The sequence below is a fragment of the Orbicella franksi genome, chromosome 10 (genome assembly GCF_964199315.1).
Source record: "Orbicella franksi chromosome 10, jaOrbFran1.1, whole genome shotgun sequence".
In the NCBI taxonomy this organism is placed as follows: Eukaryota; Metazoa; Cnidaria; class Anthozoa; order Scleractinia; family Merulinidae; genus Orbicella; species Orbicella franksi.
In genome coordinates this window covers 564,458-576,301 of record NC_138154.1, presented here as the reverse complement: position 1 = coordinate 576,301, position 11,844 = coordinate 564,458, and the positions used below count along the sequence as shown (strand labels likewise).

At 36.5% G+C, this 11,844-nt stretch overlaps 3 protein-coding genes across 3 annotated transcripts in view; 2 read left to right on the top strand and 1 right to left on the bottom strand.

Annotated features, from left to right (window-relative positions):
• The first annotated feature begins 46 nt into the window (after positions 1 to 46).
• LOC145500605 (ciliary microtubule inner protein 2C-like) lies at positions 47 to 2,877 on the top strand. The gene has a single exon (XM_081480124.1). The coding sequence runs from the start codon at positions 77 to 79 to the stop codon at positions 665 to 667; it is 591 nt and encodes a 196-aa protein (XP_081336250.1). The 5' UTR covers positions 47 to 76; the 3' UTR covers positions 668 to 2,877.
• Positions 2,878 to 3,356: 479 nt separating this feature from the next.
• On the bottom strand, positions 3,357 to 4,128 carry LOC145500607 (protein SPATA45 homolog). Its single transcript, XM_081480128.1, has 2 exons — positions 3,853 to 4,128; positions 3,357 to 3,587 (listed from the first exon to the last, which is right to left on the bottom strand). The coding sequence occupies exons 1-2, from the start codon at positions 4,043 to 4,045 to the stop codon at positions 3,568 to 3,570; spliced, it is 213 nt and encodes a 70-aa protein (XP_081336254.1). The 5' UTR covers positions 4,046 to 4,128; the 3' UTR covers positions 3,357 to 3,567.
• Positions 4,129 to 4,256: 128 nt separating this feature from the next.
• The window catches only part of LOC145500601 (cleavage and polyadenylation specificity factor subunit 1-like), a 31,964-nt gene continuing 24,376 nt past the window's right edge, over positions 4,257 to 11,844 (top strand). The window contains exons 1-9 of the mRNA XM_081480120.1: positions 4,257 to 4,522; positions 4,704 to 4,743; positions 5,790 to 5,923; positions 6,942 to 7,025; positions 7,524 to 7,681; positions 8,488 to 8,637; positions 9,174 to 9,313; positions 10,214 to 10,324; positions 11,026 to 11,119. Of these exons, the coding sequence (XP_081336246.1) occupies positions 4,379 to 4,522; positions 4,704 to 4,743; positions 5,790 to 5,923; positions 6,942 to 7,025; positions 7,524 to 7,681; positions 8,488 to 8,637; positions 9,174 to 9,313; positions 10,214 to 10,324; positions 11,026 to 11,119 (1,055 nt within the window). The 5' untranslated portion in view covers positions 4,257 to 4,378. The remainder of the gene's footprint in view (positions 4,523 to 4,703; positions 4,744 to 5,789; positions 5,924 to 6,941; positions 7,026 to 7,523; positions 7,682 to 8,487; positions 8,638 to 9,173; positions 9,314 to 10,213; positions 10,325 to 11,025; positions 11,120 to 11,844) is intronic.

The following is an 11,844-nucleotide window of genomic DNA, read 5'->3' as shown; positions in this document are numbered from 1 at the left end:
GAATGTAGCGTGAGAGGGATGGTGGTAAAATGACAACAATAGTCAAAACAGAACTCACTTAGCGACAACTTCCAAGATGGCAAACCACAAGGTTCCGAGGTTTTCGACATGGACCAGCGAAACTTACATCGATCCTATAAATATGCCGGCAAACAGGTATTATACACCGCATTTTATGGCATACCGAGATAATCAACGATACGGCGAAGGCAGAGAAAAATGGTTTCAAGATTACCGTCGCTCGCACATCGCTGAAAAAACCCTGGTCAAGAATTTAAACACCCTTGGCTCTCCCTACAGACCAACAAGCTTTTCTGATAAACCAGATCGTGTGTTAGGCACTCGTTGCTTGCGAAGAGAAGCTGTTTTGAATAAGCCACGGCATCACCTCACTAACAGAATTCCAGATCGTGAGAGAGACCGTGCTCAAATTGACGACATTACATTTGAACACCGACAGCAATACAGAGACCAAAGTGGGACTTTGTTTGACCAAAAACTCGATTATTTTCACTACCCGACTACAGCGGAGCAGCAGTTTTTGCCTAAAGTAAGTCCTCCAGAGGGGACGATCGGTGATTATCCAAACTGTACGAAAGCTTCCTTGGAATACACTTATGATAAGGAGAGAGGCCCTAAAGACTACGAACTTTGGCATAAAGTGTAGAGCGACATTGAAGACGATATCTGCAAACATGGCGACGGATTGATGAGACCCCTAATATAAACAGATATCGTTGGTAAAAGAGAAAATATCAATCTTCGTTTATGGAAGTGGAAGGTTTTTACCAAATATATATCTTTTGGTCGATTCCAGAGAATAATAATGAGCTAAGGTTTCTGTAAGTGTCAGTTCAATTCGTTCCGATATATATAGCTTTACTTTTATAAGTTTACCAATGCAGCAAAGCTTAGTGGATTGTTAACTTAAAACTAAAGGTTTAACTTTAAAAAAAGTTGGAGCCAACCTAGTATGCAGGCGTTTCGTGTTAATCTTGAGTTAAGCCATCTTGATTGTTTGGCGTCCTCTGTCCTTAGTGACCGGTTGTCAAGTTGAATAACTTAGTGATTAGTCACTGTCAACAGTGTATGTTAGAAGTGTAATTAAGAGATCAACGGATTAAAAACATTTCAAGCTCATTGCAGGACTAGATAACAAACATGTATGTCTTCTATATGGTTTTATTATTTTCACGGAAATCTGGGGAGAAATAGTGCATCTCATTTTATATAACAGATATCAGACAAAATTGAGTTTTCCCCATGTTGAGATAAAAATAATTACATTTACTGGTAGTAACTTGTAAATGAGTTTTTGAGTTTCCTGTTTAATTTTTTTCAACTTAGTTTTTATCTGGGGTAAAAAGATTCCTTTCTTGGAAAATTACTAGGAGAAAAAAGTGAAGTTGACACAAAGCTTTCAAAAGTTGTCTGAATTCCTCTCCCAAATATGTGGAGGTTCATTTTGATTACTGGACTGAATTACAGCCTTGTAAATAAAATTTTTACCATACAGCCGTAATCATGTAATGCTATTGAAAACAATAACGTTGACCCAAGGATGTGAGCCAGTTGGAAGCCATCCAGCCTATTACACTTAAGCCCTGGCCAAATGGACTCGGAAGTAGTTGCAAGTAGCCCCAAGTTGATCTTATGTTGAAACTTGCATTGGGTGGCCAAATGGACTCGCAAGTAGCCCCAAGTCGATCTTATGTGGGAACTTGCATTGGGTGGCCAATCAGACTCACAAGTAGTCGTAAGTAGCCCCAAGTTGATCTTATGTGTAAACTTGGGTGGGTGCCCAAACAGACTCGCAAGTAGCCCCAAGTTGATCTTAAGTTAAACTTGGGTTAGGTGCCCAAGCAGACTCACAAGTAGCCCCAAGTTGATGTTATGTGGAAACTTGGGTTGGGTGCCGAAATGGACTTGCAAGTAGCCTGAAGTTGATCTTACGTGGAAACTTGCATTGGGTGGCCAAACGGACACACAAGTAGTCACAAGTAGCCCCAAGTTCATCTTATGTGGAAACTTGCATTGGGTGCCCAAATGGACTCGCAAGCAGTCCCAAGTAGCTATAAGTTGATCTTACATGGAAACTTACATTGGGGGGCCAAACGAAGTCACAAGTTTCCTTGCAAGTACACACAAAAACATTTCAAGGCAGACATATCCTGTATTTCATTGATTGATCATAGCTGGTGAATGGACGCCATTCAACTTGCATTGACTTGGGTTGGGTGGCCAAACAGTGACAAACTTGCATTGAATTGCATGCAAATTTGATCTCAACCAAAGTGAGCACAAGTCATCGCAAGTACATGCAAAGGCAGGCCAAACAGAGTCGCAAGTAGATCCAAGTTTTCAACTTGTGTCTACTTGCAAGTCTATTTGGTGAGGGCTCAATGCTCCATTGTCATATAAGCTTGCATAATTCACTGAACATGTGCAATTTAGACAAATATTCTCTGAAAAATTTTCACAAGGTGTAACAAAATCCAGGTCAGGAGAGGTGGCAATCTGATGTACTTGTTTTGTTGACTCAAGTTAGTTCTGGATGGACTGCGGAAATGTTAGGCTCTCTGTCAGGGTGTACAGGCTTTGCTGTGGTTGATCCCTATGTCCTGACCTGAAGCCAGATATTTTCTTTTGTAGCCCTTCCACTCAGTACTACATGAAGTAACCTTACATTATTGTTTTTGACCTGCTATATGTAACCACATCTTGACTTGTACAGTGACCACCTATCTGGATTTCATCAGTGATAAAATCATTTAAACAAAGCAAAACTAAAATGGATTATTCTCCACCCAAGTCCTTGGTGTTTTTCTTGGATTTGCATTGTTTTAACATTTTTAATAAAAAAAATGAACATGTCTATTAATATGTTGTCAGTCTAAAATCCCTAACAAGCAAATGCATGACTATTAGTTAATTTTGAAAAATTCAAATTGACTTAAAATTTAGATTTGTTCAAATTAACCAGTAATTTGGGCAGTTTCAGGTAGTTGACTTCTGGTAAATCCAATTTATGCACTTGTCAGTGTTTTTTCGTCGTCTAACATTTTGACCTATGTGAGCCGTGCACGCATGGAGAAGTGTGGAAAATTAGCAAACCTTTGTCTTGCACTACAGTGCAAGTAAAGAATGACAACGGTGGAAATGGCAGTGGGAAAGGCCATTAAAATCCCGAGTTTTTCATCATATAGTCTTCACTTACACACAAAGAGAAGAGTCGAATTAGCTACAAGTGTCATAACCTGGTATTTCAAGGCCTGTGTTGGACATGGTGAGCATGTGCAAGGGTTATCCACACTAGTGTTGTAATGAGTAACAAGGTCTTTGAATAAATTAAAATGATGAGAACAAACTTTGGGTTAGCAAAATCTGTATTTTCATTATGATAGCAAAACATTCCTCTCCGAATTTTTTTGATCCATGACTCTGGTGAAGCATAATTTTTTGCGTAACAAATAAATAATAATAATTGCAAAAGTAATTTCCATGGTTTGTTTGCCCAGTAGTATTTTCTCTCTTATCGTGTTTGCTGATTTCTCCATATTATGTTCTTTACTTCAGCTGGGTTTGATCTGAAAAAAATAATTTAAAAAATGTATGTAAGACTGAGCTTTTTCATGTAAACAATTCATCTTTTTTAATAATTTTCATTAGTTGAAACGCTTATGTTTACCCTGAGATAAAGGATTTTATAACTTTTAAACAGTGTTAATCAAGGTAAAGAAATCATATTTTCAGCATGCATACAAGCTCTACAGATGTGCCAGGAAAGCACGAACAACTACGTGGCAAGGTATTACTAAAACATTGAAGACTATACTTAAAAGATCTCTTTACCTTTATCTGGAAAGTGCCGTCTTTCTCTGTGTTTTTGAGGAGTACTTTTGAAGTCCAACCGGCTAGCATGGTGTTGATTTGAGTCGCCTTTAAACACAGCACTTGCAAACGCGCTTGGATCATGTTTCCTGTTTGCTCGTAACCAGTCTTGCTTGGAATTGAGTTCCACGGTGCACCAGGATTCCACGTTCATGGTAATTCTTGAATTGCCAGCGAAGTTTCAGGAACTTTTATGGAAGTCGTTCCCAAGCTTGACTTCTCAACTCTGCTTTGTTTGATTTGTTTACAATGAATGAGTCGTTTCTATGGAAATGACGCTAGTTCCAGTTCACTGACCTGTGTTGGAATGCTCCTTCAAATTAAAGGCCTGGATGCAAAGCAGCAGGCCTGGTTTTGCTACACGAGGAGCGAGGGAAATGGCTGAATTTGAGTGAAAGTTGTCTATAATATTATCCCGGTTATTGTTGCAAATATGCATGATTTGTCCTAAAATACTCAAAGGAGAAGGCTTCTTCAGCTAAACGAGATGTATGCGATTTATAAGCAGAATCATCCGCCCACAGGGGTTGAACACTGTGTGTATTGCCAGTTCTTCTCTGCAGTGGAACACAATCTTGTTGTCGCAGGCACATCACAACTTCGTATTTACAGGTTTTATACACAAGACGAGGTGAGCAGTTAAACAAGCCCTTCACAGCCGATTTATGCTCAGTACAATAAGAAATGTTTAACGCCAAGCGTTATTATTATTATTATTATTATTATTATTATTATTATTATTATTATTATTAGAGTCCTTCAGGCTTTCAGCTGTTTATGAAAGGAATATAATTTATTACATTTCTTTACAGCAAAATGCGGTAGGATCAACATCCACAGACAAGACAGCAGGTTTGTGCTTTTTATTTTTCCTTATCATTCATTAGCGATGCAACTTGAGATAAAAATTAATTAATACTTAACATAAATTGCTTCTGGTGATATTTTATTAAACAATCAATGCCTGGCCACAAGTCAAACAGTGAGTTTTGTTTCCCTAAGATCCTCAATGGTCAAGGAGAAAAAGAACTCACTGTTTCCATGGTGACAACTATTAAGTACTTTGCTATATATGTCCCAGCTGAGAAATGCACTATGTTGTAGTTATTGTTCACCACTTAATTTTCTGGATCATGTGTACTTAAGACATTCGCAGTTGAATATCGATCGACACCCTCGCTCAACACTCGATCCACATCTTGACTGACACTCAGTTGACACTTGGTTGAGACTCAATCAACATCTGATCAACAGTTGGTCGAGAGTCTGCTGAGTGTTGACCGACTCATATGTATCAATTGAGTGTCAATCAAGTGTTGATCAAGCATCGATTGAGTGTTAGTTGAGGGTCGATCTTGGGTATGGATTGAGGTTATTGATTGATACTTGACCGTGGAACCCTTTAGTACACCTGACCCAATTTTCCTTTGGCTAAAAATGATACGAATTTAATAATTGAAAAAGTTTTATACTGCTCAATATTTTGGTACTTTGGACTCTCAAACTTGAAAGTGTTAAGTGTAAAATATGGATTGGGTAAACAAGCTATGAAATGATATGAGTTACTGTAAAAATGTTCACAATTTTGACACCCATATTTACAGTTTTCATTTAAAAAAGTCTTGGTCATGCTTGGGTTTGTTATCATAACGTTACATTTGGATCAGATTATAAAGTTTTTGGTGTAATAAATAATTGTACATTCTGGTAATCATCTAGGGCATTCTCATGTTTTTTGTTTGAAATACTCTAGCAATAAAATATAGCAATTACATTTAGCTGTAGGCAAATGAGCTCCCATTCAAACTTGTTACGTGCTGGATGTTCTAGTGTAGATGTAACATAAAATACTTGTAGAGTGCCTTAACATCAGACTTTGTGTCTTCATTGCAATTTAGACAACACCACAAAGAGAAGGAAGCTGGAGCTACTGAGCCAGTACTCCTTGTTTGGTAACATAGAGTGTCTTCAGGCTGTGAGATTAGCTGGAAACTCAAGGGACTCACTTTTGTTGAGCTTTAAGGATGCTAAGGTGCACTATAGATACAGTTGTCTTATTGTAATGAGAAACTAGCCCTCTATGGACATTTTGTTATGACAGGTATTTTACCGAGATTGTTAGACATGTTGTTGAGCTGTTACTTTCAAATCTTACAATACGAAGGATGGGTACTTCATAGATTGAGTCTCGCTCTGAGATCTTCCATTTCACTGTGAAAGAGAAAATCAGTCAAGAAGTGATATATCAGCTCACTCTGATATCAGGGGTAGATGTCAAGTAGCCTGCTAAATTTAGTAGTGTGGCTATTCCTAAATTTGCCACATTAATTTCAGGGAGAGATTTGTCTTTGAACTGTAAATAATTGCAAAAATAATTTTGACAACCTTAAGACCATTCTGGTTAAAAGTTTAAAAAGTGAAAAAGGTTTTGATGACATTGTGACATTTGCAAATCAAAAACTAACACTTAAAGCTTAATGTCATCAAAAACTTTTTAACTTTTTAAATATTTAACCTGATGGTTTTAAGGTTGCCAAAAAAATTTTTTGCAATCATATATAGTTAAATTACATAGCAGAAATGTCTTTACCAGAGTTAGTATACTGTGAAACCTCTCCAGATAGCCTGAACATTTCACTGGGTCCCCAGCAAAATCTTCTGACAATTTCTGTTTAATTGAGAAGAACCTCTGCTATAAGAAGAGTTCTGTAATATTGACAGCCAATTCTAGAACTCAGCCACAGACAGCAAAATTAAAGTCTAATCTCATTACCTCGTTATTACAAGCACTTATAGTACATGCCCAACCTCCTGGAACACGTTTTTGTGTTTGATTTGGATCCATGTTAACTTCTCATCATAATTCAAAAAACAGTTTACATCTTTACACAATTCATGTTTGGGTACTTTTGCTGTAAAAGAAGATTTTCATGTATTTAGACACTGGAGCCCTTTGAAATGATATCAATTTTGTGACCTTCATAGAAAAGCTTTCTTACAGACACCTTGGTCTGTTCCTATAACAAGTATGTTAACGTAATACATTTCAGTTTGCTGTCATTGATTATGATCCTGGCACACATGACCTGAAAACTAGAAGTTTACATTTCTTTGAAGATGACAAGTTTATAAAGGTTAGTCAATTGTTAAGATTACTGTGAACCTTGGAATCATGATGCAAAATTGTCATTAGAATTAGCTCCTAAATGTTTATGTAAGAAAATCTCGGCAGACTTTGGGGAAACTAATTTTACAAAAGTTTTTTCGAACTGAAAGTGAAGGTTTCAAGTAACTGTTTTTTTGTTTTGAAGCCTTCAATATCTGGATCATGAATTTAATGTATATAAAAAACTAAAAGAATGTTAAATGAATGCATCTGGAAATAAGAGAGCAGAGCAATATATGATGTCATGAGTTTTTGGTCTTTTCTATTCATTTGCAAAGACCAGATATATAATTCTCCACTGAATTAAATATCTAAATAGTAAAAAGTGCCCAGAAATGATTTTCGATGTTGTGAATGTGTCACATTTATTTTTAGTTAGTAAGTTAATTAATTAATGAATTAATTGTCAGATTTAGAATGACAGTGCTCTCTGATATTCATATTCTCTGTATATTTTCTACCACAGAGCTGTAATCAAGAGTATTTTCGACCTCCTCTGGTTCGAGTGGATCCTGATCGACGTTGTTCAGTCATGCTGATCTATGGAACACATCTTGTGGTTCTACCTTTCAGACAGGAAGGAGTGTTAGATGAACATGAACAAGAAGGAGCTTTTACAGGAAGGTATAGTGTACATATGCTGCCAGGCGTTTAGCCAGATGGGTGTCCAGACGTCATGTGAATGGCCACTTTTTAAAGAAAATTGTTTTATTTTTCATATGCTGCCTTACAAATTGTTCATTTGAGCAGGCCTTATAATGCATTTTGGACGTCCCCTTTTAAATCCTGGCTAAAAGCCTATATGGTGCCCAGGGGGGTACTCAGGTGTACTCAGAAAATCGCAAAAGGAAAAAAATCGCAGGGGCAAAAAATCACAAGCAAAATCGCCAGACCTGAACAAGGTCAATGTTCAGAACGTAACCCCCCAAAAGTCCTTTTATTAAACTGTAAAATAAATTATAAGACAAAACATTGAGAATGTTCCAGACAGGATTTACATCCATCTTTCTTTATTCCTCGTGTATCGGTCTAGGCAGACTCCAGTCATTCATAAACCACTAGAACTCTCCTTTTCATTTGTATGTAGTTCACATCTGTCTGGGATTGTCCATCAGTGAAACTGATACAATTGTTTGCGACAAAAATGAGAGAGCCCCTAATAAAGTCTTTACCAAAACATTTCACCAAGAAAGTTCTTTGCAAAATTTCTAACTTTAAAAGTCCTGCAATTCTTGTCTGTAGGTATCCATCTACATTTGTTCGAATGTATTCCCTCATCTCCTTTACCACTCGCACATATTCCAGTTTCCTGTCATACATCAGCCCTTTGGCTTTTGATTGGTTTTCACTCAGTGCTATCATCACTTTCACTCACATGAAAAATTCCTGTAATGAGAGTGGAAATTGATGTGACAATTTTTTCCTTGTAGTGGTGATCGTTCTCCTCTGTTACCAAGTTACACCATCAATTTAAAAGACATTCATGACAAGCTGTGTAATATAATAGATGTTCAGTTTCTGCATGGTTACTATGAACCAACCCTGCTGTTACTTTATGAACCATTACAGACTTGGCCAGGGTGAGTCATTCTTATTAATTTTTATTATTTATTTACTAAAATTAGTTCTTATTAAATACATGTATGTGTGCATCAGTGTTAAGTTAGCATTTTGTTAGTGTACTAATGACAAGGAAAGCCCTTCAATAATCTTTTTTCCTGTCATATTGTACCAACACCCTTCTTAAGTCTCCAGTATTGCCCTTAGTTTTAGTCCTGTGAGTAGAATTGTGCTGCTTTGTGATGTGGATCCTTTCCAACAAGGCAACATCTTTCTTAAGATGTGGATCCCAAGCTGTGCTTGTATATTCCAATTAGGCTGCACCAGAGCTGTATAATTTTATGTGGTTTCTCTCACAAGTTTCAGACAGCTCTAAATGTTGTGTTTTATCATACCAAGGGATTTACTTGTTTTGGCTGCTATCAAAGAAACATGGTCTGTTCACCTAAGATTGTTGTTGAAAGTAAGTCCAAAATAAAGGTGTGCTCCTGTAGCATTGTAGGCAGAAACTGCTTGTCAGTACTTTGCAATTCAACACTATTTTTGTTGTTGACAGACGTCTTGCCATGCGTCACGACACATGTGCCTTGGTAGCTGTTTCGTTAAACTTGTCTCAACGAACTCATCCAGTTGTGTGGTCCTTGAATAATCTGCCATTTGACTGTAGTCAAGTTCTTGCTGTTCCAAAGCCAATTGGTAAGTTGCAATCATGTGACATTTCAGAATATTTGGTGTTTTTTTTTTTTGGTAACAGCATCAGTTACCTGGGTGAAGTTGATTATAAAAAGGGAAGTTATTCACCACCTGTGCAACCCATGTAAATCTTCTTCCTTCCATTGAAAAAAAAAACCTAAGGGAGATCAGTGAGTGGTAGTATCATTAATTGCCTCCAGAATAACTGACTTTTACTTGTGTGATGCAATAGACACATAGAGAGAAACATTAAAGAATCAATGCATTGCACAAAATAAACAGTTTTTTCTTACATGCAAGTGTTAAGTGGAGGACAGGTTCAGTAAAATGTTCACAAAAGTGAAGTGAGAAACACAAATGCTTATGCTTACCTTTTGTGTGTACTCATTTACTAAGAATGGATTGGAGAGATTAAAAAGAGCAGATTAAATAGAGCCATTTAATAAATACATGTACTTTATTGAAATAGCTTGTCCAGTCCATATTGGGAATATTGGTTGCATTTTTTTTTTTTTGAAAGTTAAAAATCCGGCAGAAAAAGGGTGTGACTCATATTTCACCAAATAAAGGGAAAAATTTCTCCAATATGGACCTCATGCTAGTTCAGTAACATATATTTATTATAAATAAATAAAATCATTTGATTTATCAGCTTCTAGAGTAGCTTCTTTTTCAAAAGAAACAGATTGAAATAATTTGTCCAGAATCTTTTATGAGAAAACATTTAAAACCATGTAAACTGTCTGGTACATCAGTAAGTAAAAGTTCCAAATGTTCATGTAATTGGCAGGTAGTTTATTCACAGTTTCATAAAGATTTGAAGCTGAAATAACTAGCAGGGACATCTAGATAGCATTTCCATCCAACTTTCTTTAAGTGATCTGTGTTTAATTGATTCCACAGGTGGAGTGTTGATTTGTGCTACAAACTCATTACTGTACTTGAATCAAAGCGTTCCTCCTTATGGTGTGTCATTAAACAGCATCGCTGATCACAGTACAGAGTTCCCTTTAAGTAAGAATCAGTTACTTAACACTTCAGATCATATTGTAGCCTACTGTGAAGTTCCACAAATTGTTGCTCTTGTTACTTTTGGCTTTTGTAGAATTGCTCTATCGCTGCTTTTGGAGGTTTGCAACTTTCAGTAGCTAATTAAAATGATTGCCACATGTTTGTCATTCTCATTAAGTAAAAATGTTTTCTAGTGTATAGAGGTGAAAAAAATAAATATTGTTGAAATTAATTTACATTGCAGTAATCTATTGCATATGAAATAAGGTTAATCTGTAACAAGTATTACATCACTTTAATTTGGGTGGTATCTTTTTCAGTTATTTGCATTGAGAAAATACCACTTTCATTTGGATGACCGTTGCTTTTTGAGTTTGGGAATTGCTAGTAACCATAATTTTCTTTTTACTTCAGAAGCGTTGCTAGTTTTTGGGGGGGGATTTTTTTGGTTTATGGTGGTGGTTTATCACATACGCTGATTTCATTCTGTGGGAAGAAGTCAGGTGTGCTGTTCCTGACACTTAAATGTGGGATTCCAGAAAGTATCCAGAGCCCACGCCAGGGCATATATCTACAAGCAGGAGGGAAATGATATAAAGCAAGTTCTGTTCTTGTATTTGCATGGCCTGCTCTACCCTGTGAAATACCATTGATACTATGCAGTTAAAGATGTGTAAATTTATTGTGCAAATTCTGTTGCACAGGACCCCAGGAGGGTGTGGTTATAACCTTGGATGGTGCTAAAGCTACTTTTATATCATCAGACAAACTTGTCTTCTCACTCAAAGGTGGAGAAATGTAAGTTCATCCAGTATGACTGTGTTGTAACTTGTTATTTTCAATCCTTAAACAATGAAAGAAAGAAAAACAGGTTTATAATTTTTATCTGCCTTTCTTCTTTCAATAATTGCTTAACATTGTAGTACTGGAGATATTAGTTTCTAAAAACACTCTTTTGCTGGATTGGCAGGCTAGTTGCATATTGTCCAATTTCCTTTCTTTGATCTTCTTGGAAATTGGATTTTCAAGTAATGTTTCTACATCTTCCTAAACATAAGAAACATGAAAATTGTCTGCTATTATGTGGAGGGCCTCCAGCCATTACAACACACTAATTAATAATTAGACTATGAGCTGGAGATTTCTATGAGGTGATAGTTGATGAGGCCACCAACTATCACCTCATAGAAATCAAGAGCGAATAATCTAATTGTTTTAGTAGAATTCTTACTAAAATTTATTTCAAATAACTGTTTCCAATTATTTCTTGACGTATTATTAAACTCTGCACCTGAAAAGGATCACTCGGATTGAATTGTCATTTAAAATTGTGTGCGTGCACGCATCAGTTTTTTCAATAATTTCAACTTTTTCAAATGTCAAGTAACTGTAAATGTCCTTCATTTTGACTTCTCAGGAATTTAATTATCCATTTGCTTCAAAAGTTTCCTCCAAAACTTTGGAAAAACAAAAAAAACATCGCCATTTCCTAGATGACCTCCAGCCACTGCACACTAATGGCT